Source organism: Podarcis pityusensis (genome assembly GCF_964106645.2).
Source record: "Podarcis pityusensis genome assembly, chromosome: 8".
Lineage (NCBI taxonomy): Eukaryota > Metazoa > Chordata > Lepidosauria > Squamata > Lacertidae > Podarcis > Podarcis pityusensis.
Window position 1 is genome coordinate 83,744,708 of NC_138033.1, and position 27,203 is coordinate 83,771,910.

General features: G+C 45.8%; 1 protein-coding gene across 1 annotated transcript in view; it reads right to left on the bottom strand.

Annotated features, from left to right (window-relative positions):
• Positions 1–1,324: 1,324 nt before the first annotated feature.
• GFRA2 (GDNF family receptor alpha 2) overlaps positions 1,325–27,203 on the bottom strand; it is an 83,502-nt gene continuing 57,623 nt past the window's right edge. Inside the window, exons 5-8 of the mRNA XM_081017465.1 lie at positions 18,394–18,503; positions 16,014–16,154; positions 15,223–15,380; positions 1,325–3,036 (exon numbers count right to left, since the gene is read on the bottom strand). Of these exons, the coding sequence (XP_080873591.1) occupies positions 2,908–3,036; positions 15,223–15,380; positions 16,014–16,154; positions 18,394–18,503 (538 nt within the window). The 3' untranslated portion in view covers positions 1,325–2,907. The remainder of the gene's footprint in view (positions 3,037–15,222; positions 15,381–16,013; positions 16,155–18,393; positions 18,504–27,203) is intronic.

Below are 27,203 nucleotides of genomic sequence, written 5' to 3' on the forward strand. Positions count from 1 at the left end.
AAAAGAGCTGGGAAACAGGGTTCAAAGCCTCCAATGAAGGAGAGTCCACCATCTTCTGAGGGAGTCCGTTCCACATGGCAAATACCTCTTACCGTCAGAAAGTTCTTCCTAATGTTTAGTCAGAATCTCCTGTCTTACCATTTGAATCCATTGGTTCAGGTCCTCCTCTTTGGAGCAGCAGAAACCAGGCTTGCTCTACCTTCCATGTGAACAGTTGAGGGAGTTGGAGGATGTTTAGCCTTGAGAGGAGAAGATGGGTAGCTATCTTCAACTTTCTGAAGTTGAAGATAGCTACCTGTGGGAGTCATAAAGCCATGGCAAAGGCTTGTAATATTGCAGGGTGCCCCCTGACCTCAGCTGACCAGCACTCTGAGCTTTACAATGTATTGGAATGTATTGACCTTAAATGGAGTTGTGTTTCCTCTGGGCAGTGATGACCCTATATGGTGATGGGTGTAATAAAAGCCTTGACCGGATGAGGTAACGTAAGACATTGGAAAACGGCCATGCGGCTGGAGAGAGACAAAGGATAATAAAAAAAGCTACGGGAGGAGAGAGAAGTTCGAAAGGAGCTGCTCATACCATCCTGAAAATATTGCTGGCTCTCTGTGTCTTTATTTTATACTAAACTGCGCCACTTGTAACGGCTGGCTCCGACAGCTACCTGTCTTCTCTCAAGGCTAAACACCCTCCAACTTCCTCACCTGTTCATCGAAGGCTAGATCTATTAAATAATTGAATTTTTTTAATGTTAACCATTTAGAGAATATTTTTTATTAGGTTAAGCGCATGGGACGCGGGTGACGCTGTGGGTTAAACCACAGAGCCTAGGACTTGCCGATCAGAAGGTCAGGGTTCGAATCCCCTTGACAGGGTGAGCTCCCGTTGCTCGGTCCCTGCTTCTGCCAACCTAGCAGTTCAAAAGCACATCAAAGTAGATAAATAGGTACCACTGCGGTGGGAAGGTAAACGGTGTTTCCGTGCGCTGCTCTGGTTAGCCAGAAGCGGCTTAGTCATGCTGGCCACAGGACCCGGAAGCTGTACGCCAGCTCCCTCGGCCAATAAAGTGAGATGAGCGCCGCAACCCCAGAGTCATCCACGACTGGACCCAATGGTCAGGGGTCCCTTTACCTTTTAAGCATATAGTTTTTTTAAAAAATGAAATAGGCACAGACCAGAAATATGGTGGTCTGACCATTTCCAGCTGTATTCACCTACAGAAAGGCAAGTTGAGGCAGCTGCTCTGAGCTTTACCCTCACCTTCCTCAAGCAGGATGGGGAAGTAGGATTGGGGTGGATGGCCAGTGACTCAAACAGCACACACTTTGCTTCTTGGTATGTTTATTTTAGATATTGGTTAAGCACTCCCAACCGCTCTCCTCTTGCCAACACCCCCACCAGCCCCAGGGCTCTGGAGGAGGTCATCTTGAACATGGAGGGCAGAGATATTTTGTTCCCTGTTGTAGACATTGGTTAAATAATAATTGGAAAAAAAACCTTTACAATAATACATTTTTGTTGTGGTTTTGATCCTTAAAAAAGAAGACAGGAAAGCTAAAGGAACCCTATCCAGGTTATGTGTTTGGTTACGTATATCCATATGTACCGTATTTTTCGCTCTATAAGACGCACCAGACCACAAGACGCACCTAGTTTTTGGAGGAGGAAAACAAGAAAAAAAAAATTCTGAATCTCAGAAGCCAGAACAGCAAGAGGGATCGCTGCGCAGTGAAAGCAGCAATCCCTCTTGCTGTTCTGGCTTCTGGGATGGTTGCGCAGCCTGCATTCGCTCCATAAGACGCACACACATTTCCCCTTACTTTTTAGGAGGGAAAAAGTGAGTCTTATAGAGCAAAAAATACGGTATATAAAGAAGGAGGTCTCTCTTGACGTACATATGCTAGATATGGCTAGGATCAAAGGAGAGTAATGAATGCTGGTTGCCAGCTATGGCTGCTTCCATCCATCAGGAACCCAAAGTGACATTGGGGCAACCTTGAGAAGAGGAGAAGCTTCACCTGTTGGACAGCAAAAATCCTAGAAAAGAGAGAGGAATGGAATCAGAAGAAACAGCAGAACGGGGTATCTCCTCTGAACCTGTCCGATACGCTTCTTGTTCCACCACGAGACTTGACTGGGTTTGCTATCAGGAAGGCTGTCCTGAAGGCCTAGAAAATCATGGGGTGTTGCTGCTCATCTCACAGTGCTCCTTGCACTCCTGGAGGGACCCCCCTGCCCCCCGCCAGCTGCACAAACATCTTCTCCACCTTCTGCTTTGAGAGGAGAAAGTTAAGACACTTCTGTGGGTGACGGAAGCCAAGCTTGGCTGAGGGGAGGAAGGAAACAGTTGTGTGTGTGTGGTTTTTTTCCAAGCAGCAAAAAGGAATGGTATGGAGACAGGGGGGACAGGGGGGAAGGGACATAGCTGTCTCTTGCCCTGCAAAGCAGTTTGGCAAACTAAGGCGCATAAGCCACAACTGGCTCAGTCTCTCCGTCCAGAGTCAGCCTCCTCAAGATTCTCCAACTGCTTGCAAAAGCAGGCGTGCTTCTTTGAAACGCCATTCGCGACCCCTTTCAAAAATGGATGTATTTGGACACAATGGGAGACTCTCGGACTCTTGCTCTAGACACTTCAAACCAAAAGGAAACACAAAGCGAAAAAACCCCCTCTTTTGAGTATGCAGAATTCCCGGCGTTTAAGTGCTCCCTCAGCACAGATTTCCTGGGGGAAATTGTCCTGTCAAAGCTCCTGCAAAACTTGCCGCCGTGCCTTTTCGAAAGCAGAGACTCCAGAAGCCCAAAAGGCCGAAGGAAACGTTTTCAAGGTGTCTTTGTCCATCTCTGCATGCGCAAAAGTTTGGGCTGCGCCTTCCCCCACCCCCTCAGAGCACTCATCCCTCTTTTCTTCTATAATGCCACTATCAAAAGGAGGAGAGGGAGAGCAAAGAGGGTCCCTGGGACAGCAGGCCGGATGCCAGATCCATTTGTGTCCACAAACGTCTTCTGTTCAGGGATCATGTCTGTGGTCAGCGACTTCTGCAGGGAGAAAGGAGGAGGGGGGAGAGAGAGGGGGGAAAAGAAAGGAGGGTCAGTTCAACAGAGCGGCAGCCACCCCAGGGCACTGGAGTTTTCCCTGAAAGAGCTGCTTCTCTCTTTCCGACCCAAGGAGCCAGACCTCTTGGTTTCGAGCGAGGATATTGGCAAGTGTCATTGTGGGCATGCAAAACAATACAGCTCTCCTGGGCAGTGACCTAGGCAGTGACTGCAGGAGGCTCTGCATCAAAATAATAATAATAATAATAATAATAATAATAATAATAATAATAATAATACTTTTACCCCGCTCATCTGGCTGCGCCTCCCCAGCCACTCTGGGCGGCTTCCAACAGAATATTAAAAACATGACAAAACATCAAACATTAAAAACTTCCCTAAACTGGGCTGCCTTCAGATGTTCTCTAAAATTCAGGTAGTTGTTTATTTCCTTGACATCTGATGGGAGGGCACTGTTGTTGTTGTTGTTGTTGTTTCTTTATATCCCTCCCATTACCCTGCCCAAGACTCAAGACTGAATACCCCAATCAAAGCAACACAGATAAAACGCAAAAAGCTACAAATGTTTAAAAGTCATTAAACTCCAATAGAATTAAAACAGTCTAAAGAACAGATCTATTAAAATGCAGATGGTGAAAAACAATAAAAGCCGGACAGCACTCCTTAAAAGCCCTTTCCTTAAAATACAACAGCCATTTCCCAAAGGCCTGTAGGGATAATACCATCTTCACTTGCTGTCAGAAGGACAACAAGGAGGGAGCCAGTCTAACGTCTCTAGGGAGGGAGTTCCAAAGCCTGGGAGCAGCCAACGAGAAGGCCCTATCCTGCATCCCCACCAAGCAGGCCTGTGATGGAGGCAGGACTGAGAGAAGGGTCTTCCCTCAAGATTTCAGAACCCAGGCCGGTTTGATGGGAGGATATAGTCCCTCAAATAAGGTAAAGGTAAAAGGCGAAAGATTTATACGATCTGAAGAGAAACCAGGGAGAAGAGTCGGTGGAAGAAGATTGGAAGAAATTCAAAGATTACCTACAGAAACATTGCAAAATTAAAGAATGTTAGAATGATGTTGGATAGAAATTAAGTGGTTTCTAGCTGTACAGGCTTTAAAGTTATATACAGATCAAGATTAAGGATCAGGATTAAAAAGGTCAAAAGAATGGAAAATTGGCTATTAATAGATAAAAATTTAATGTTATATTATATTGAGATTAAGGATTGGGATTAAAAAGGAGGGAAAGGAATTGCTGGACAAACAAACTAAATTGGAATACAAAAGAGGGAGGTATGAGGAGGTCCAGAAAATAATAAATTTAAAAGTAGTGATGAAAAGATGGAATTGTTTTTAACTGTTTTTTGTTTTTTCTTTTTTTCTGTATTTTGTATAATGTATTTTCCTTTTTACTTTTAAATTCTTGTTTTTATTGATGTGTTTCTTTTTATCTGAAACTTTAATAAATATCTTTTTTTAAAAAAAAGCAAATAAGGTAAAGGTAAAGGGACCCCTGACCATTAGGTCCAGTCGTGGCCGACTCTGGGGTTGTGGCGCTCATCTCACTTTTATGGCCGAGGGAGCCGGCGTACAGCTTCCGGATCATGTGGCCAGCATGACTAAGCTGCTTCTGGCAAACCAGAGCAGCGCACGGAAACACCGTTTACCTTCCCGCCAGAGCGGTACCTATTTATCTACTTGCACTTTGACGTGCTTTCGAACTGCTAGGTTGGCAGGAGCAGGGACCAAGCAATGGGAGCTCACCCCATAGTGGGGATTCGAACCACCGACCTTCTGATTGGCAAGTCCTAGGCTCTGTGGTTTAACCCACAGCGCCACCCACATCTCACAGTCCCTCAAATAGCTTGGGTTAAAGGCATGAACTCATGGACAGACCTTAGACGAGCCACTGTTCTACACACACACACAAACACCCACACCATGTACCCCTACCCACTATTATCACATCTGCTTCGCATACTGACGGTCCTGAGTTCAAGTCTCTCTGCAGCCTCCTGGGGAAGGCTCACCACTCACTGGCAGCAAAGCTTACCCTTGACCCCGGCTGTAAACAATCTCAGCCAGGAGATGATAGGAAAGGTCTCCCTTCTCTCTGCAAGGCAACCCCTTGCTAGTCAGTGAAGACAATGGGCTCATCCACAAGTCTGCTTGCCCCGCTGCCTTCCCCTGGGAAAACCCATGGCTTAGCTCTGAATTGGAGCAAACGGCAATCAGGTTTTGCACAGACTGCTGTTTGTTCTGATTTATCGCTAAAGAGCATGTTTTCTGGGGGGACAAAGGCAAAATCACTCGGACCCGTGCCTAGAAAGCAGAAAACCACTTGGACCTGCACTTCCTAGGCATAAGGCAAGCAAAAGTGTGGACCAGCCATACATACAGATACTTTAAATTGACATTTCTGACTGCGGATTCCTTTAATTGTCGGCTTTTAACAGATCGTGGTTTCAATGTGCTGTGTACACCGACTGGGATTGTTACGATTCTTTTATAATGAATGGTTGTTTATAAATATTTAATAACAGTCTGGACTGGGCTGGGAAAGGGAGCTTCCTCACTTCTCCTGATCACCATCTCCTACCAGATGCTAATAATTCCAGTCTACCTTTGCAGGTGTTGTGAGGATTACTGAGCTGGAGCACATCTTGAAATATGCTCCACTGGTATCATCATCATCATCAATCATCAGGTCATCCAGAACAAAGGGATCACAACCAACAGCATGGAATACCTTGGGTTCGTGTAACAAGGAAGGAGATTCTGGCGAATCTCAATCCATTGGATATTACAATATCTGCTTCTGCTTGTGTGTATGGACAGTTAACATCGATAAATAGGCCATAGAAGGGGACTTCCATTCCTGATGCCTCCTAGAGGTCCTGGGTATAGGAGATGGCCGGATGACCTTATAAACTGTTGGGAAACTGTGTACGTGCAGCTACTCAAACAGAGTCAATTAAGGTTTGGCAGACAGCCAGAAGGCAATCTGAAGGAGTAAGTCTGCCTGGTGATAATAGAGACATGGAGACTGCTCCCTGATTGGTCAAGCTCTCTCAAAGGAGTGATAATTAATGGCCTACTAACTGGAATGTGTTAGTTTGGAGTTCGTGTTCAGTTGTTCTGTGTCAGTGTAGGAGTTGTGAGTCGTGTATGAGAGAGCAAGCTAAAGATCCGTGTTCTGTTCCTGTAAATAGTCCACTGTATATAATAAACACCTAACTACAAGTTCTTGGTTCCTGCTTCGTCTATCCTGTCTGCAGCCAAGTTGCCAATTGCTTCCGTGGATTCTGTGTGTGCAGGCTAAGGTCCTACAACTAGTCAGAAAGTTGCGAAACACCAATAGGTTATGCCAATATGAACTTTCAAATGGATTGCTGCTCTACCAGTTAAGCAGCCAGGCCAGGTGTGAGCCAAACAAACGTACAATAAGAAACCTGAGATGTGCTGGAGCGTGTTGTGGTCAGTCTAGTGCAATGGTTCCCAAGTGGGGGGGGTACTGCTCTTCGGGGGCAGTGGGATTCCAGGGGGGTGGGTGCTAAGAGGCAAGGGGATGACAAGGGGGTTGCCAGAGGTGTCAATGACTATCAGACTTTAAAAAGCTGGTATCACTGGATCAAGTCTGTCGAATAAATTCAACAAAAGAGTTTGAATTGGATTTTGAATGCATGTGCAATTAATTGTTGCTGTTTTGCATTTTACTGTGTTCTATTATCTGCCTTAGTGGGTCATGCAAACCGCTCTCCCGAATAATCCTTTTTCTAAGGTAAGGTGGGAGGCACTGGGGGTGAGTTTATGGATCCAAGGGGAGTGGCCCCCAAAAGTCTGGGAATAAATAAAGTTAATTTTCTATGTCTGCAATCCTATACCCACTTATCTAGAAGTAAGACCCTGTGAATTTGCAAAAGGTTAAAAAGAAATAAGACCCCAACTTGTCCTATCCTATATAAATCAGGATTGGATAAATGTTGGAGAGGTGGATTGAATAAAAACAGATTACATAAACATCTTTTGGAATTGTTCTCAACTGGAGATATTATGGAAATCTGTTCATGCTAATGTCTTTGATATGTTAGGATACAATATACCCCTTGGAACCTTAAATAGTTCTGCTTGGTTATCTAAAAGCTGCAATTCCACAAAATAATCAAGAAGTAGTGTTCAAACTTAAAACATCTGCTAAGATTGCAATATCAAATAATTAGGAGGTGGGGGAATCAAATCTCCTGCTATATCTGAATGGACTGAAGAAAATTTGGTTTGATTAAGCTAATTAATTACAAAACAATACATATAAACCAGCCTAACAGGTTTGTGGAGGGGGGGGTATATTTTATAATCTTTTGGAACAACAAGTTCAATGATAATGTCCAACCTTTTGCTGTTTTGAACCTGCTGTGGCAGCACAGTAGTTCTTTATGCTCTTTGTCTTTGTCTTATTTTGTTTACTTTTTTAAAGAAATTAAAACCCCAAGGTAATTACAACTTGGTAGAATGGCCCCACTCTTTAAAATGAGTACATAGTCCACGGGTCCCTCGAATCTGCACCCTGGCACCTCTTTTGATCCCCGAATGAGAGATTCTTTCTGGGAAATGGGGCCTAAATAGATGTCAAAGGGGACTTCTCTGTATTTGTCCGCTCTGGTTGAAATCTCTTGAGCCTGGGAAGAACGACGACATGAGCTTTGAAGATGCTCCTCTCGGGGATGAGCAAGAAAGGACCAAAGAGCCACTAATGTTTCAAAACCAGGAGCTAGTCAAGGAATCAGGGATCAGAGCAGCATCCTTTGGCATGAAACCATCAAAGACGCACGTCTCTTTCCCTTCATGAACTTGAGAGAGATAACTTCAGCTGCAAAAAAAAAAGACCTCATTAAATTCCACAAGATGGATTTCCTTCAGGAGCTCCTCAAGCCACAGAGAACAAGCAAATTACCTTGTTTATGAGATGCTGCTGTACATATAAAAACCATCTCTGAATTGATGGAGTGCAATTTGACCTGGGCGACAGGGGGAAGGCAGTTATACCAGAACGCCCAGTTGAGAGAGGTGGAGGCAGCAGAGGACGGGTGGCCTTCATTCACGATTTACTATGTATTATTATTATTTATTGATTGTATTTTTATCCCACTTTTTTTCCTCCAAGGAGCTTGAAGGGGCATACATGGTTCTTTCGCCCCCTCCTCCTTTAATCCCCATGACAACCCTAGGAGGGAGGTCAGGCTGAGAGGCAGTGAATGCCTCAAGGTCACCCAGTGGGTGTCATGATGCCCAAGTGGGAATTTGAACCCTCGTCTCCCAAGTCCCAGTCCTCATGTAATCCTCTCAGTAGCCCTGTGAGGTAGGTTAGGCCAAGAGATAGCGACTGGCCCAAGGTCACCCAGGGAGCTTCATGATGAGCGAGCAACGTCATCGGATGGATTTTTCCAGGACCAAGGTAAAACTGCCAAGCTCCCAACTTAGTTTTGCTGTTGGATTTTGTTAATGTACTCATAGAATTGTAGAGTTGGAATGGATCCCGGAGGGTCATCTAGTCCAACCCCCTGCAGTGCAGGAATCTCAACTAAAACACCCATGACAGATGGCAGTCTCTGATCTTGTTACATTTATAGTACTGAAATGTTAGGGAAACGTTTTTGCACTCTTTGGTTTTGAAATGCCTTCTTCCATGTAAGCCACTTTGGCCTGATTTTTTTGAGTGGAAAAGTGGCATACAAATAAAATTACGAATGAATGATGAGCGAATGATGGTCTAGTGGGGATTTGAACCCTGGTCCCAGAGGGATGCGGGTGGCACTGTGGGTTAAACCACAGAGCCTAGGACTTGCCGATCAGAAGGTCAGCAGTTTGAATCCCTGCGACGGGGTGAGCTCCCATTGCCCGGTCCCTGCTCCTGCCAACCTAGCAGTTCGAAAGCACCTCAAAGTGCAAGTAGATAAATAGGTACCGCTCTGGCGGGAAGGTAAATGGCGTTTCCGTGCACTGCTCTGGTTCGCCAGAAGCGGCTTAGTCATGCTGGCCACATGACCAGCATGACCAGCTGTACGCCGGCTCCCTCGGCCAATAAAGCGAGATGAGTGCCGCAACCCCAGAGTCGGCCACGACTGGACCTAATGGTCAGGGGTTCCTTTACCTTTACTACCCAGAATTCCCAGTATGCAGAGCCAGCGGGGGATACCTGTCCATCTCTAATGTGGGATGTAATCCTCTGGAGCAGTCAAGTACAACATTTCCTGTTTGCCTAGAGTGAACATGCAGGGAAATGTTGGTCCAGCCAGTTGAACTTCCTGTTACACCTGGTCTGGAGCATCCTTCCTTTTGCATGTGACCAGGTAGGTGGGCATGGCCCTTCCAGACCTAACAAAAGGTCCAGTCATGCAGCCACCTTCCTCTTTTTGACTCTTTTGCCTTTTGCCTCCTGGACTGCACTGCTGGCTCTCAGCGGGCAGTACAGGGATATATCCATATGGGGTAAATCCACTCCTTCTATTTATTTGCAACTTCAAGCCTAAAGCCTGCCTTCAGGGACCACACTGTGCTCTGATCGTGAGTAAACTTCTTATTGTTACTTATGAACAAGACTGTTGTGTCTTTATTCTTTTATGAGGATTCAAAGGGATCTTAACCAGGAATAATAGAACTTATGAGACTCTAACGAATCTGCAACTAGTTTCCTGCTGTGTAAAAGGAGGGATGTACTCTGCTGCATGAATAAATTCACTAGCATGAGTTCGGAAGGATAATATTTACAGTGGACGCTCGGGTTGTGAACGTGATCCATGTGGGAAGTACATTCACAACCCGCAGCATTCGCAACCCGCAGCGCCGCATCTGCGCACGCGCGGGTCGCTATTGGGTGCTTCTGCGCATGCACGAAGCATGATTTAGTGCTTCTGCACATGCGCAAGCACCGAAACCCAGAAGTAACCGGTTCCGCTGCTTCTGGGTTCGGCGCGGTACGCAACCCAAAATTGCGCAACCCGAAGCGTCTGTAACCCGAGGTATGACTGTAATCAATATATCCTCACAACATTCCCACATCTAACACATCTGGATTCCCAAAGACCATTCCTTTCTCAAAGGTCTGCAATGGTGCTCTTCCATGGGTGCCCTGCCTGCAGCTCAGCTTGTCCCCTCACCCTCACAGGGGCCACCCTGTGACACCCATGCCTGCCCCCCCCTGGATCCGTGCGCGCTGAACTCCGGGGCTTGATGTCCTTGTGAGGCAGCAGCCCAAGGGCAATGGACAAATTCTCATGCTCATCACAAGCTGGCAATTACTCAGCTGGGGAGGCGGGAGGCTTGGATGCTATCTGTTTGCTTAAATATTTCGCCTCTTTACATGCATTTCTTGACACTCCAACTGCCAGAAGAGATTTGGAGAGGGAACAAGAAGGGCCCCCACGTTTAGCTCCCTGGAAGCCTCCTGCCCTTTCCTTTTTTTAATGAGGGGGGATAGAAGAGAATAAGAGAAGATATTTCATTGCACCAACATTGCTGCTTCTTCATGAATGTCTAGATCTTGGACAGCGGTTCTGCTACACGGCGTGCCAAGCCGAAGGGGTGCAAAATTGAGAAGATCCATCACTGAGAAGGTCCATTTGGGGGTGTCAAATTTTGGCCTTGCAAGGGCGCCATATTACAAAAGATTACCAAAGTCTGCCTGTATCTTGGGAGTGGGAAGCTGGTATTAGGATAGAATAAAAAGACTATGAGCAAATCATCTAGCTGATGAAGGGCCCCCATGCTTAATATTATTAATTTGCTTATTTAGCATATTGTTTGTCTCCTAATGTTTATACACCGCTGGTTTGTAAAAATAAAATAAAATAAAAATCTCAAAGCAGTCTGCCGAAAAGATGCCACACTCAAAGAGCAAGTTCGATTCCTGCATTGCAGAGGGTTGGACTAGATTGCTCTCATGGTCCCCTCTAACGCTACAATTCTATGATTCTAATGAAAGCAGGACGGCTCTTATGCGACACCTGTAATGATGGCATTTCTACCGACAGAAGCAGCCAAGTGGGTGCATATGGGCAAGGTGACCTCGCAGGTAGACTGGTCCCAAGTTATTAAGGGCTTTGGATACTAATTGAACACCTTGAACTTGACCCAGTAGCATTTGAAATTTTCAATTATTCTTGTAATTTTTCTTAGTGATAATTTTTTTGCTTTATCTTTTTTTGTACACCATTTTGAGGTGTGTGGTTTTTTTCTTTTCTTTTAACAATTAGGCAGTGCATAAATTTTTTGAAATAAATATTCACAGTTTTTGGAAGAGAAGGGATGGAAACTGGTGCACTGGTATACTGATAAAAAGAGGATATCTATATTGGTGTACAAAGGCTTCTAAGTGTTGTGTACTGAGTTGAATAGGATCCAAAATGCAGCAGTCTGATTGGTCCTAGAACAATAGGATCCAGAATGCAGCAGTCTGATTGGTCCTAGAACAATAGGATCCAGAATGCAGCAGTCTGATTGATCCACAGGAGCCACCCAATCCAGCTCCAGGTGGAAGTGAATCCACAACCTGATTGGCCTACAGGAGAATCCCGGAATTAGCCAATCACGTGGGGCCCATTGTGTAAATAATGTATACAAAGCATACATTCTGGGGGAACTTCCATTCCTCCTTACCACTATGAGCTGAATAAAGAGCATGAAATCCACTCTTGACTCTGAGGATATTTCACTAAGCCACCCCAAAAAGGACATCCAGCACTGAGTGCATATTATGGGGTACACACCCTAGATCCTTAGAATTGTAGCCCCTGAGATTAAGAGTCTCATGCTCTACCAACTGAGCCACCAAGTCTAAACCGCCAGACAAATTCTAGAGAAGGAGAAGGAGAAGGAGAAGGAGGAGAAGGAGAAGAAGAAGAAGAAGAAGAAGAAGAAGAAGAAGAAGAAGAAGAAGAAGAAGAGTTTGGATTTGATATCCCGCTTTATCACTACCCTACGGAGTCTCAAAGCGACAATCTCCTTTCCCTTCCTCCCCCACAACAAACACTCTGTGAGGCGAGTGGGGCTGAGAGACTTCAGAGAAGTGTGCCTAGCCAACCCAAGGTCACCCAGCAGCTGCATGTGGAGGAGCGGAGACACGAACCCGGTTCACCAGATTACGAGACCACCGCTCTGAACCACTACACCACACTGGCTCTCTAGGGAACTCTAGGTCTTTGGAGGGGGGAAAGGGGGGTTGTACAGTTCGGAGCTGGTCTTTGTCAACTACAGCACCAAAAGACTTTTTTTTTTGCCTGAGCAAAATGTAACAAAGGTTGTCCAGATTTGACCCCAGGCTTGGGTAATGAATGTCCCTTGTTCCAGGGCAGGCAGCGAATCAGTCAATGGGGCCGAGGATGTGCTAATGGAGAGGAAAACGTTCTGTGCTATCCCCCACTTGCCGTGGGGGGGGGAGAGGTTCTGTCGCGTGTAGAGGTGCCCGCGAACGGAGCACCGGGCCTCTGATGCGATGCAACTCTAGCATGAAATTGAGCCGCTGATTGTCTCATGCGGCGGTAACGAGAAGCATAAGATGTAATTTCTCAGGCATGCCGGATCTAATTAGAGGCTGCCCAAGGGTGACATTGCTGCCTTTTGCATCTGCTCGCCAAGCTGAGGAGGGGATCCAAATGGCCAACAAGACCCCCGGGAGAGGAGGAAGGGCTTCAGCAGAGAGTTGTCTCGCAGGTGGGCTGGGGGGGGGGGTGCAAGCAGGCATTGTGTCTCCACGCACATGGGAATGCGCCCCGTGGTGAGGGGCTCACTGAAATGGCCATGTGGCAAGGCCTGGGTGCTCCGGCTGCTCCCTCAAGTCTTGTCCAAGCGTGGCTTAAATCACAGAATCAGAACTGTCGTGTAGGAAGGGAGCCCAAGGGCCATGTAGTCTAGCCCTTTGCAAGGCAGAAATCATAGGTAAAGACACTCTGACCGATTCCCACCCAGTCTCTGTTTAGAAACCTCCAATGAAGGAGAGTCCATCACCTTCCCAGGTCATATACCGTATAGACTTGAGTATGTTGTTGTTTAGTTGTTTAGTCATGTCCAACTCTTTGTGACCCCATGGACCAGAGCACGCCAGGCAGTCCTGTCTTCCACTGCCTCCCGCAGTTTGGTCAAACTCATGCTGGTAGCTTCGAGAACACTGTCCAACCATCTCGTCCTCTGTCGTGCCCTTCTCCTTGTACCCTCCATCTTTCCCAACATCAGGGTCTTTTCCAGGGAGTCTTCTCTTCTCATGAGATGGCCAAAGTATTGGAGCCTCAGCTTCAGGATCTGTCCTTCCAGTGAGCACTCAGGGCTGATTTCCTTCAGACTGGATAGGTTTGATCTTCTTGCAGTCCATGGGACTCTCAAGAGTCTCCTCCAGCACCATAATTCAAAAGCATCAATTCTTCGGTGATCAGCCTTCTTTATGATCCAGCTCTCACTTCCATACATCACTACTGGGAAAACCATAGCTTTAACTATACGGATCTTGGTTGGCAAGGTGATGTCTCTGCTTTTTAAGATGCTGTCTAGGTTTGTCATTGCTTTTCTCCCAAGATACTTGAGTATAAGCCAACCTAAATATAAGCCGAGGCACCAAATTTTAGCACAAAAAACTGGGAAAACTTATTGACTTGAGTATAAGCCGGTTCACCACACCACAAACCTGGTGGTGGCGGCAGTGGCGGAGGAGGAACGAGCAGCCCAAAATCAGCCCTTTGGGGCTGCTCGTACCTGCCTCACTTGAGCATAAGCCAAGGGGGGCTTTTTCAGCATAAAAAAATGTGTTGAAAAAGTCGGCTTATACTCAAGTATATATGGTAATTATAAACTTGTAGAGTTGGAGGGGACCCAAAGGTCATCAAGTCCAGCTCCCAGCAATGCAGGAATCTCAACTAAAGCATCCATGACAGATGGCCATCCAACCTCAACTTAACCCGCCCCCCAATGAAGATCATTTTTTTAACAAAAACAAAACCTCCATTGAAGGAGAATCCACTACCTTCTGAGGGCATCAGTTCTACAGTTGAACTGCTCTTACCCTCAGAAAACTCTTCCTAATGTTTAGTTAGAACCTCTTGTCATTTGAATCCATTGGTTTGGCTCCTAGGCTCTTGAGCAGGAGAAAACAAGCTTGCTCCATGTGGCAGCCCTTTAGATATTTGAAGGTAGCTGTCATCTCATCTCTCAGTCTTCTCTTCTCCAAGTTAAACATCTCCAAGTCCTTCAGCTGCTCAAATGACCCCTCATCGGAGGCAGACTGACCATGAGTGTGTCTACTCTGCCTCCTTGTTGCCCTCTCATCACCCTACGTGAGCTGACCCCCCCTCATCAGCTGCTCTTTGGAGCTAAAACTTACACAAGCAACAAGAACATGAATGGAAAGTTGAGTTGGCGGGACTGGCCATATGCCCCATCCTCTGAGGAAGGAAGGCTGGGCCTTTCAGACTCCACACTCTGTGACCTGCTGTGATGGCCTGGGATTCGGACTTGGATGCTGAACCTGAGGGATCCCAGCCTGCACAGGATTCCCCGCCTCCAGGACCAGCTGAGCCGGGGCTGGGGCATGAGCCTGAAGGGTCCTCACCTGTGCTGGGTCCTCAGGTGCAGGCATCAGCTGAGTCTGCTCTGGCTCCTGAGGTGATGGAGGACCCATTGCCTGCAGGTGCTCCACTCTCAGCCCCGTCAGAGGAAGCTGAGGTTGCCTCTGGGTCCGGTAACCCTCCAGCCTCTCCTGAGCTGCAGAGGCTCAGGGCAGAGAGGCGGAGGGAACTAAGTTCCTGCAGGAGGAGTGCTCGCCTCCAGGCCAGGAGAGGCAAGTCACCAGAAGATGGGGGCTGCCCTATGCCTCAGGGCAGATAAAAGCCGGCCAGCCCCAGTCCCAAGTTGTGGGAGCAACATTGTTGGTTGCTAGTTCCTGCCTGAACCCTGTCCTGCTTTCCTGCCTGAGCTCCTGACCTGCCCTGGCTCCCTGCTTGGAAGCCTGTTCCTGACTTCACCCGGCTCCCTGCCCTGCACCCAGCTTCAGCTACTATGGACTGCCTCCACGATGCACCTTGGACCGGACTTGGACCTCGCCTCTCGGGTTACCCACAGGACCAGCACACCTGCTAAGCAAACCTGTGCTCTTGAGTCGCCATGAAGGGATGCAGGGATGCCTTCTCATAGGACTTACCTGGATGGAGGCTGAAGTGGTGGTCACACCTGTGTCATAGATGGTGTTGCTGTCATTGGCGTCGTATGTTGATGTCTCCATCTTGGGCGGCAAGGTGATGTGTTGAATCGGCGGGAGAGGCCGGTCTGTGCCATTGCCAAAAGCCTGGATGGCATTTCCTGGAGAGGGAAACAGACAGCTTTACTGAAGGAACAACGAAAGCTCCTCCTCGACATCACCTCCATGCCCTTTCCTATCAGGCTTCCCGGTTGGGGACCCACCCCTCTCTGACCTGCCCATTGCTTCCTGCAGCCCCACATGAATGTCATATAATGACTGCAACCACAGGAGACGGTAACAGCAACCAACTGGATGGCAAATTCATGGAGGAGGGGGCTAGCGAGGGCTACTAGCCAGGCATGAAGGCTAAGCTCTGCCTCCACAGTTGGAAGCTGCAAGGCTTCTGAATTCCAGTTGCTGGAAACTCTTGTGCTCAGATCCTGCTTGCGAGTTTCTCAAAAGTGGCACATGGTATGTAATGGTGGAGAGGGCTATTGATGACTACTAACCATAACGTGATCAGGCCAATGGCCCATCAAGTCCAGCATCCTGCTCTCACAGTGGACTCGATGGGCCATTGGCCTGATCACATTATGGTTAGTAGCCATCAATAGCCCTCTCCACCATTACATGTGGCGCTCTCTCTCTCTCTCACGCACACACACACACACACATGAGGCTCCACGGTGTTTGAGAACAGCCCTAACCTCCCTCTGGCCAACTTCTACTCTGGGGACCACAGAATGACTTACGCAGGCAGGGGTTTTCCATGAAGTCCTTCAGGAACTTCTCACACTCTTCCTCCATGTTGCCACTGCCCCGGCAGGAGCACGACGGGGACACAACGAGGTTGGCAGTGCTGGAGTCGACATAGTTGGGTGTCATGTCCAACCCTGTCCAAGAAGGGAGAGGGTAAAGCACACAGGTAAAGGTTAAGGGACCCCTGACCATTAGGTCCAGTCGTGGCTGACTCTGGGATTGCGGCGCTCATCTTGCTTTATTGGCCGAGGGAGCCGACGTACAGCTTCAGGGTCATGTGGCCAGAATGACTAAGCCACTTCTGGTGAACCAGAGCAGCACACGGAAATGCTGTTTACCTTCCCGTCAGAATGGTACCTATTTATCTGCTTGCACTTTGACGTGCTTTCGAAATGCTAGGTTGGCAGGAGCAGGGACCGAGCAACGGGAGCTCACCCCATTGCGGGGATTTGAACCGCCGACCTTCTGATCGGCAAGCCCTAGGCTCAGTGGTTTAATGCACAGCGCCACGCGTGTCCCCCCCCCCCTACACACAGAGGGATGGGCAAATGCCACCGTCTTTGTAATTCCCTTCTCAAAACCCTGCTCCATTTGTCCAGCACACATCAGGTACTGGACCCCCAGGGTTCAATTTAAGCATCATTGTGTATCTCACAGACCCAGCTCTGGGCTGCCCCATGATATTGTGGGAGATTGCAGTCAAACAGAACTACGCACGACTCCTAGTTAGTACATGAAGGGGTTAAGGACTATATTGTATTGCTAGAGAGACTCAGTTAAGTCATGCTCCTCCTCTCCAAAGAGGAAACAAAGACTGTTTCCTCCTCCTTTCTGCCATGTGCTTAAGCTACCTCTACACTTAGACCACTTGTCTGACTCTGGCTGTATTTTCTACCCAAGACTATTTTGCCGGTATTATCCCTGCATGGAACAATGCATGATTGAGACCTTGCATCTGCAAGCAGAGCATCTTAAACTTACTTAACATAGAATCATGGAGCTGGAAGGGACCCCAAGAGTCATCTAGTCCAACCCCCTGCAATGCAGGAACCTCAACTAAAGCATCCTCAACAGATGGCCATCCAGGCTTTGCTTTAAAATGCCCAATGAAGAAGATTCCACCATCTCCTGATGGAATCCATTCCACTGGTAAACAGCTCCTACTGTCAGAAAGTTCTTCCTGAGGATCAGTCAAAATCTCCCTTCTTGTAACTTGAATCCATCAGTTCGTGTCCTACCCTCCAGAGCAGGAGAAAACAAGTTTGCTCCATCTTCCATGTGACAAGCCTTGAGATATTTGAAGATGGCTATCACATCCCATCAGATGGTCTTTTCATTGCAAGAGGGGCAGAAAGAGGTCAGCTGCTGTGTGCAGCTAATTGGGATAAGAAAGGTCCATGAACCTACATTCCTAATGTTGTTCTGCTGCACAAGCTGTGACTTGATAGCCTCAGGTAGGAGCAGAGGAGGGAGGTGGATGGAAGCCTTTCTGTTTTGCCTCAAGTGACAAAATTGACAATGGGGTAACATGCAATTCTATATTGGATTGTCTTCCCGTATCAGATTATACATGGCTGAGTAAAATCTGATTTTGGGGGTGGGGTGGGGTGGGGAGAGTACAAACCATTATTTTAATGAGGAATCCAGCTGTAGACTTGGAAGGTGTGGGAATGTTCAGGGAGGCAGGAGAGGATATATTGTTTAATAATATCCTTCCTAACTTGCACTAGCAAGTTCTGTAACTTAGCAGAGTTTTACATTCCCCTTTTAAACACACAGCGGTTAGCTTGTTGCAAGCTTGTTTAAGCTTCTCAATATAAGATTCCTGGTAATTTCCCTTATATTCCTCTTTAAAAGAATAGACATGACACAACCTTGTGTAAACTATATAAAAGAAGTTTACTCACACATTCAGTTCACAGATGGATCCCTGAAGGCAAACTTAGTTACAGACTATATACATGTGGAACTATCCCATATGGAGATAGTCTCTTTGTTGGCTAAAAGCTAACAGAGCATTTCTAGCTAAAAAAACTGCTGGTCTTGCGACGGAGAAGGCAAAGAGAAGAAAGAAGGGGGGCTGCATGCCCTATGCTTTTGTTACCTGCACAGGTAAGGTCACGCCCACCTCTAGTCACATGCTAAAGGAAGTTTGTCCCAGCCCAGGAGGAAACAGGAAGTTCCAACTGGCTGGACCAAACATCCCCTTTCATGTCCACTCTAGGAAAACTAGGAATGTTGTACTTGACTGCTATCTATGTATCACAAAAGGGATGTCATGTGGACACTGCCAAAAATAAAAATACAAGACACAACAAGCAGTTTCAACACAGCATTGGCTTCAGTGTGGATGAGCCCATTAATGCTACTCACCTATTAGGCCTGCGTAGGAACCAAGACAAGCCTGGTAATTGTCCCCAGGGCAGCTGGTCAGCGACTGGAAAGAGGCTTGGCAATTCGTGTGGAAATCTGCCAGTCTTGACCTGGTGACAAAGACAAGGGAGGAAAGGGGAAGGAAAGTTAAAATACTGCCCTGCTCAAGAAGTAGCAAGTTGTTTATGAGAGTCAGGGTGAAGGGAAGAGAGAGGAGATGAAGGGAAGCATGGTATTGCCAAATCCTGGAAGACCTTTAATCTTAGTGCCATGGTACCTTGGTTGTCAAACTTAAGTTCCGGAAGTCCGTTCCAAAGCCATAGAAAGTAACGTAAAATGGATTAATCCGTTCCAGACTTTTAAAAACAACCCCTAAAAGAGCCATTTAACATGAGTTTTACTATCTAATGCAGGGGTCAATTTTACTATCTAATGCAGCAAACTTATCCAGCAGGGGGCCGGTACACTGTCCCTCAGACCTTGTGGGGGCCGGACTGTATTTTTGGGGGGAAAATGAACGAATTCCTATGCCCCACAAATAACCCAGAGATGCATTTTAAATAAAAGCACACATTCTCCTCATGTAAAAACACCAGGCAGGCCCCACAAATAACCCAGAGATGCATTTTAAATAAAAGCACACATTCTACTCATGTAAAAACATGCTGATTCCTGGACCGTCCGCGGGCCGGATTTAGAAGGCGATTGGGCCGGATCCAGCCCCCGAGCCTTAGTTTGCCTACCCATGATCTAACAAGACCACTGATCCATAAAATGAAAGCAATGAACAACATACTGCAGTCACACAATCAATCAGTCAGTAGCAGAACTGGGTTCCACACAGTCACAAAAACAAAAGAGCCGCAAAAACAAAAAGGCAAAATAGCAGCAAAAACAGACAGACCTCAGCGTAACACTCAAAATGGGGCACGTTTGGCTCCTGAAAAAGGTTCGCAAACCAGAACACTTACTTCCGGGTTTGCAGTGTTTGGGTTCCAAGTTGTTTGAGTACCAAGGTGTTTGAGAACCAAGGCACCACTGTAATTTTGATTGCTGGTATTCAAGGATTTGCAAATGGTCCTTCTTGCAAAGGTATCTCATAAACAAAATATCTAAAGGGCAGGGTTCGACTGGCCTTTTTTTTTTTTGCTATATATAATAGAACTATAGAACTGCAGATTTGAGGGGGACCCCAAATATTGTCTAGCCCTATTCCCAGCAATGCAGGAATCAGAGATAAGCATCCCTGACAGATGTCCAACCACTGATTAAAAACCTGAAATGAAGGAGAGTTCTCCACCTTCCAAGGGAGTCCATTCCACTTTCGAACAGCTCTTACCATAAGAAAGTTCGTTCATATGGCATGATTTTATTTCTTATACAAATATGGAGGCACATGGTCACTCAGTGCCACCAGCAAATGTCTGACTCATTTAAGCATATACAAAACTTTGGACACATTTATACAGCTGCAAATAAAACATTTAAAATTTGTTGTAAAGCGCAATGTACAAATGTGACACCAGGTGGCGATAGTGAGCTATGCAAAATTCAATACATTTTTCAAAACCTTTTTTTAGAAAAAAAGGATGTTCACAGTGTTTTGTTATATGTGTGTAGATTCCACCTTTTATTCGCAGTAATGATGAAACTCACAGATGAAGAATACTTTTATTTTTATGAATCTTTTTGTTTTTTAAAAAGGAATGTTTTTGTGAGTTAATACTTTATTATCCCTTTGGAGCTATGTTGCATCTTTAACTAAGATTCCTGCTTCGCAAGGTTCAAATTAGATGACTCTTTGGGTCCCTTTCCATCTCTACATTTCTATGATTTTATTATCTTTGTACTTTTGCCCTTCCAGGCTTTACGGTTTACATTTCTGACTCTCTCTTTTTGCCCTTTTTGTTACGTTTGCACTTTTGGCTGTAGTCCGCAAATCAATAAAATAGAATAAAGAACAAAGAATAAAGGCAGTCAAGGGTCTGGACGGCTGCAGGAGGTGGTCATCATGTCACAAGTCATATTCGCAACCCTTTTGTGGCTCTTCCTGGACCTCACACCGTGAGCGAGAGAAGGCAGAGAAAGCTGCCAGGAAGATCTATGTCCGAGATGACCACGGAGGCGTGAAGACCATCACCCAGGGAAGCGCAGAAACTAGAGCGGGGCTGAAATGACTCACAGCTTTTCATAAATTTTTCTGGCAGTGCAAAAAAAGAAAAAAAGCCACTCTTAGCATTTGGTCCCCACGTCCTTCTTGTGAAATTATGCACTTCCTTCATTGACAACTGGCTGTCTTTTCTCTCCAGTTAACCCTCAGTGACATCTTCACGCGGCCAAATTGAATTGGCTTTGCAGCGTTGTGGCATCTCGTTTGCTGCATAGAATCACAGAACTGAATCATAGAACTGCAAGGTTTGGAGGGGACCCCAGAGGCCATCTAGCCCAACCCCCTGTGGTGCAGGAAACACAGCTAAGGAATCCCTGACAGATGGCCAGCCAACCTATCTTTAAAAACCTCCAACGAAGAAGAGGTCACCGTCTTGCGAGTGAGTCCACTGCAGAACAGCTCTTACCATCAGGAAGTTCATTAATAATAATAATAATAATAATAATAATAATAATAATACTGTAATAATAATTTATTATTTGTACCCTGCCCATCTGGCTAGGCCTCCCCAGCCACTCTAGGCAGCTTCCAACAAAGATTAAAAATACAGTGGTACCTCGGGTTAAGTACTTAATTCATTCTGGAGGTCCGTTTTTAACCTGAAACTGTACTTAACCTGAAGCACCACTTTAGCTAATGGGGCCACCAGAGCACGATTTCTGTTCTCATCCTGAAGCAAAGTTCTTAACCTGAGGTACTATTTCTGGGTTAGAGGAGTCTGTATCCTGAAGCGTATGTAACCTGAAGCGTCTGTAACCCGAGGTACCATTGTAGTTGCTTGATCAGCCAAGCAGCCACCCAAGAGTGTGCAGAGGGATGCGGGTGGCACTGTGGGTTAAACCACAGAGCCTAGGACTCGCTGATCAGAAGGTCAGCAGTTTGAATCCCCACAGCGGGGTAAGCTCCAGTTGCTCAGTCCCAGCTCCTGCCAATCTAGCAGTTCAAAAGCAAGTCAAAGTGCAAATAGATAAATAGGTACCGCTCTGGCGGGAAGGTAAACGGCATTTCAATGCGCTGCTCTGGTTTGCCAGAAGTGGCTTAGTCATGCTGGCCACATGACCCGGAAGCTGTACGCCGGCTCCCTCGGCCTATAGAGCGAGATGAGCGCTGCAACCCCAGAGTCGGTCACGACTAGACCTAATGGTCAGGGGTCCCTTTACCTTTACCTATTTTGATCTATAAGCAGCCTTGAGGTCTGTGTCAAGGGAAAAGGTGGGGTACAATCAATCAATCAATCAATCAACCCTCAGGTGTAAATCTGGAGAAATAGTACATGTTGCATTTTCACAGATTCATTCCCTGGGTGGGTATCTCAGTGCTCAGTTTCTGCTGCGTCCCTGATCCCAGGATCAGAGTCGGTCACATCAATTGCCCCAGGAAGCATCATAAGCTCATTGCCAACAAGGAGAGAAATTTGTCACACCCCCACCCCCACCAGGTCCTGCTCCTGGCTTGTAGCATCCTCCAAGGCAAATGTTATTCTTTGCACAATACATGACAGGCCAGCTGGTAATCTTTCCGTAATATCCAAGCCAGATGTCGCTCTTTCCATTAGGCACAATGAATTCACAGTTATTGGATGAGATTTTAACTGCCAGGAATAAACCTTCCTGGAGCCATTCCAGGTCTTCTCAGGTTTCCGTCTTTCAAGTGCCTCGGCCAGGAGCCCTGAGACAAGTTCCTGGGTGTGGTGGCATGGAGAAGTCAAGCCAAGCTGCCACTGAAGCACTCCTGGGGCAGGCAGGTGGTCCCGTCCAGGCTTCAAAGCTGAAGGGGGACCTGGCTGAGGTTCTGGAAAACGGGATTAATGCTGAAGGGAGGCCAGGAGGCCAGGAGAAGAGTCCAAGAACTTGGTTGGGTTCCTTTCCTGAAATACTTTTGAGAAAGGTATAAAGAAAAACAGATGAAAAACGCAGGCTGCCTTCCAAAGGCTCCATTTCAAAATTAAATCTCCCAGTTGTTCCTCTTTGATGAACTCATTACATGAATGTACTTTCCTTCTGGAACCATTTGACTTGGCCGGGACTCGCTGAGAATGTCTCTTTGGCAAACAAAGAGCACACATCGCTCAAAGTGGCTGGATCCCTGGGCCTCTGTCATGGGACAGGGCCATGATCAAGCACTGGCCTAAACTGCAGAACCCCCTGAGCTTCGCATGGCATTTATTTTTATTTATTTATTGCATTTCTGTCCCACCTTCTTTGCCAAGAAGCTGAAGATGGCCCACATGGAGCCAGTGTGGTGTAGTGGTTCAGAGCGGTAGTCTCGTAATCTGGTGAACCGGGTTCACGTCTCTGCTCCTCCACATGCAGCTGCTGGGTGACCTTGGGCTAGTCACACTTCTCTGAAGTCTCTCAGCCTCACTCACCTCACAGAGTGTTTGTTGTGGGGGAGGAAGGGAAAAGAGAATGTTAGCTGCTTTGAGACTCCTTAAAGGTAAAGGGACCCCTGACCATTAGGTCTAGTCATGACCGACTGTGGGGTTGCAGCACTCATCTCGCTTTATTGGCCGAGGGAGCCGGCGTACAGCTTCTGGGTCATGTGGCCAGCATAACTAAGCCACTTCTGGCAAACCAGAGCAGCGCATTGAAATGCCGTTTACCTTCCCGCCGGAGCGGTACCTATTTATCTACTTGCACTTTGACGTGCTTTCGAACTGCTAGGTTGGCAGGAGCAGAGCCCAGCAACGGGAGCTCACCCTGTCGCAGGGATTCAAACTGCTAACCTTCTGATCAGCAAGCCCTAGGCTCTGTGGTTTAACTCCTTAGGGTAGTGATAAAGTGGGATATCAAATCCAAACTCTTCTTCTTCTCTTCTTCTCTCCCTCCACATTTTATCCCCCAGACAACCCTGTGAAGTAGGCTAGGCTGAGAGGCACTGACTGGCCCAAGGCCACCCAGTGGGCCTCATGGCTGAATGGGGACATCAGAATCCTGGTCTCTCCCTAGTCCAACCACTACACAACACTGGCTCTCAACCATGGAGCCACACAGGAGTTGAAGCTACAATCTCCTTGTCCATAGTCAGATGCCTTATCCCTTACACCACTGGTCCAGCTCTTGTAAAACCAGCCCAGGCCTGTATTTCAAAGCATGCCTGGATTTGAAGTGCTGTGTGCATGTGCTGATATATAGATGTGCAAGTGCACAGTAAAAATAATGAGCTAGGTATTGCAATCAAATAATGGAAGAGCAAGTCTAGAGTGGAGGTGTCAAGGGGGAGGAGATCTGGAGAAATAAGCAGCAGGTGCATTAAATGAGGGATGGAGAGGACAATGTATGCCACCTAGAGCTCCTCAGAGAAAAAGGTGGCCATCAATGAAATCAATCAATCAGTAATACTGGGGATCACAGTGCTGGCTATTTACCACTTAACACCTAACCATAATCGGAGGAGTAAATGGCTTGTGGACATCCAGTGAAGCCGAGTGTCAGAACATTCAAATTTATTTTTTTTTATGAATATTTATTCCAATTTTAAAAATTACAGAAAAAGAAAAAAGTAGAAAAAGAAAAACAAATCACATACATCTTATACAAAAAACAAACAATACAAAAGAAAAATACAAAAGACAAAAAATCACCATAAAAAGGTAACAAAAAATCAAATTAAACCTTTAAAACCGTTTTCCCATTTACTTATTTCCGTGACTTCCTCTCACCTCTCTGCTTTGTATTCTAGTTTGAATCGTATCTCCAGCAAATCCTTCTAACCTTCTTTTCATTTACTTATTTTAACATTCGAAAGTATTTAATTCTCCTCTATCTTTATTTTACACTTCATATTTACTTATTCCATTATACTCTGTCTGCCAATACGGTCTAATATTCTTCTCCAACCTTTTCTAACATTCTTTTATATTACAGTATTTCTGAAGATATATTTTAATTTTTTTCCAATCTTCTTCCATCGACCCTTCTTCCTGATCTCGAATTCTGCCGGTCATCTCAGCCAGTTCCATATAGTCTGTCACTTTTCTCTGCCATTCTTCTCGGGTAGGCAATTCTTGTGTCTTCCAGTATTTCCCAATAAGTATTCTTGCCGCTGCTGTCGCATACATAAAGAAATTCCTGTCTTCCCTTCGCACCAATTGGCCGACCATGCCCAAGAGGAAGGCCTCTGGTTTCTTCAAGAAAGTATATTTCAATACCTTTTTTAGTTCATTATATATCATTTCCCAGAAGGCCTTCCTTGATCTTTGGGCACGTCCACCAAAGGTGGAAAAAAGTACCTTCATTTTCTTTACATTTCCAACATTTATTATCAGGCGAATGATAAATTTTTGCTAGCTTGACTGGGGTTAAGTACCACCTGTAAATCATTTTCATTATATTTTCTCTTAAGGCGTTACAAGCCGTAAATTTTATACCTGTGGTCCATAACCATTCCCAGTCAGCAAACATGATATTATGCCCAACATCTTGCGCCCATTTAATCATAGCAGATTTAACCATTTCATCCTGTGTATTCCATTTCAACAGCAAGTTATAAATTCTTGACAGATTTTTAGTTTTAGGTTCTAGCAATTCCGTTTCCAGTTTAGATTTTTCCTCCTGGAAGCCAATCTTTTTATCAAAATTAAAAACCTCCCTTATTTGATAATAGTGCAGCCAATCTCGAACTTTAGTTTTTAATTTGTCAAAGCTCTGCAATTTTAATTTATCTCCAACTTGTTCTAAAATTTCACAATATTTTGGCCAGTTTGTCTCCATATTTGTTTTTTTCAGAGCCTTAGCCTCCATTGGTGATAGCCACCTTGGTGTTTTACTTTCCAACAAATCCTTATATCTCACCCAAACATTGAATAATGCTTTCCTGACAATATGATTCTTAAAGGCCTTATGCGCTTTGACTTTGTCATACCATAAATATGCATGCCACCCAAAGACATTATCAAAACCTTCTAGATCTAAAATGTCCACATTTTCAAGAAGTAGCCAATCTTTCAGCCAACAAAAAGCGGCTGATTCATAGTATAGTTTAAGATCAGAACATTCAGGACAGGTGAAAAAGTCCTTCACACAGCATGTCATTAAACTCTGAAACTCCCTCCCACAGGAGGCAGTAATGGTCACCAACCTAGATGGCTTTAAGAGAGGTTAGACAAAAATTAATGGAGTCAGGCCACTAGCCAGGGTGGCCACACCAAAGCTTCAACTTCAGGAAACCACAGGAGGGGAGAGGGCTCTTGTGCATGAATCCTGATTGCAGGTTTCCCAGAAGAGGCATCTGGTCGGCCACTGTGAGAACAAGATGCTGGACTAGATGGGCCACCAGCCTGATCCAGCAGGCTCTCCTTATGTCCTTATGCTTAAGAGTTCTTATGCTTCTCCAAGACCTGCAAGTATCTGCAGAGTCCCCAGAAGTAAAGGGCTGAGGGGAGCTGGGTGTCTGGAAGGAGAGGACAATTACAGAATGGCTTTCATTGGGCAAATTTGGGCTAAGGAAACTGCAGGTTGACTTGGAGAGATTCTATCTTCCAGAAGTATTGGCTCAGTGGAGACCAACATTTGGAGTAGCCCTGGTCTTAAGGTTCTGTGTACAGTGGTACCTCAGGTTACAGATGCTTCAGGTTACAGACTCCACTGACCCAGAAATATTACCTCAGGTTAAGAACTTTGCTTCAGGATGAGAACAGAAATTGCGCAGGAGGCCCCATTAGCTAAAGTGGTGCTTCAGGTTAGGAACAGCTTCAGGTTAAGAACAGACCTCCAGAACGAATTAAGTTCTTAACCTGAGGTACCACTGTAGTTGTTAATTAATTGATATTACTTTTTGTATCTTTATTTTAGATCTTACTGTGATTTATGTGGGAATTGTTCAAACTGGTTGTGTATTTTTTGATGTTTGATTGTTTATGACTACTTTGTTACATTGTAATTATGTACTTTTCCATGTTGTAAGCCACCTTGAACGTGGTTTAAACCAGGCATGGCCAAACTTGGCCCTCCATATGTTTTTGAGACTACAGTTCCCAACATCCCTGACCACTGGTCCGGTTAGCTAGGGATGATGGGAGTTGTAGTCCCAAAACATCTGGAGGGCCAAGTTTGGCCATGCCTAGTTTAAAGTATGGAAAGGTGGCATACAAATAAAATTATATATGCATGCATGTGTTAAAACGCACACACTCAAAATGTATGCATTAAAATGCACACCTTTAGGTGAGATCATCTGGACTGTTCTCATGCAAGTCCATGAACCACACATGCAGATTTCTTTCCGTCACAAATGGCAAATAGAATTGAGAATGGCAGCCCATAAAAAACAACTATAAAATCTACAAGGAACATTAAGTGAGTTTCTTATTTTATACAGAGGAAGGTAATTGAGCCAACTGTTCAAACGGATGTTTTGGGAGCCTCCAAAACTGAGAGAGAGAGAGAGAGAGAGAGAGAGAGAGAGAGAGAGAGAGAGAGACTCTGCTGAACTGGCACAATTGCTTTGGTCTTTTGCTTCCTTCCTCCACAAAAAGCTCCTGCCAAAAAAGCTCCTTTCTAGTCATCTTGTTCTATATCTTGCTAAGAAGAAGCCTTTCCTTTGGGGAATGTAGGCCATGAAGAAGTGTAACCTTTCCCAGAGATGTCATCTGTGTAGCCCTCTGTTCACTACAGTGTCTCTCTTAATGCCCTGACCTTTG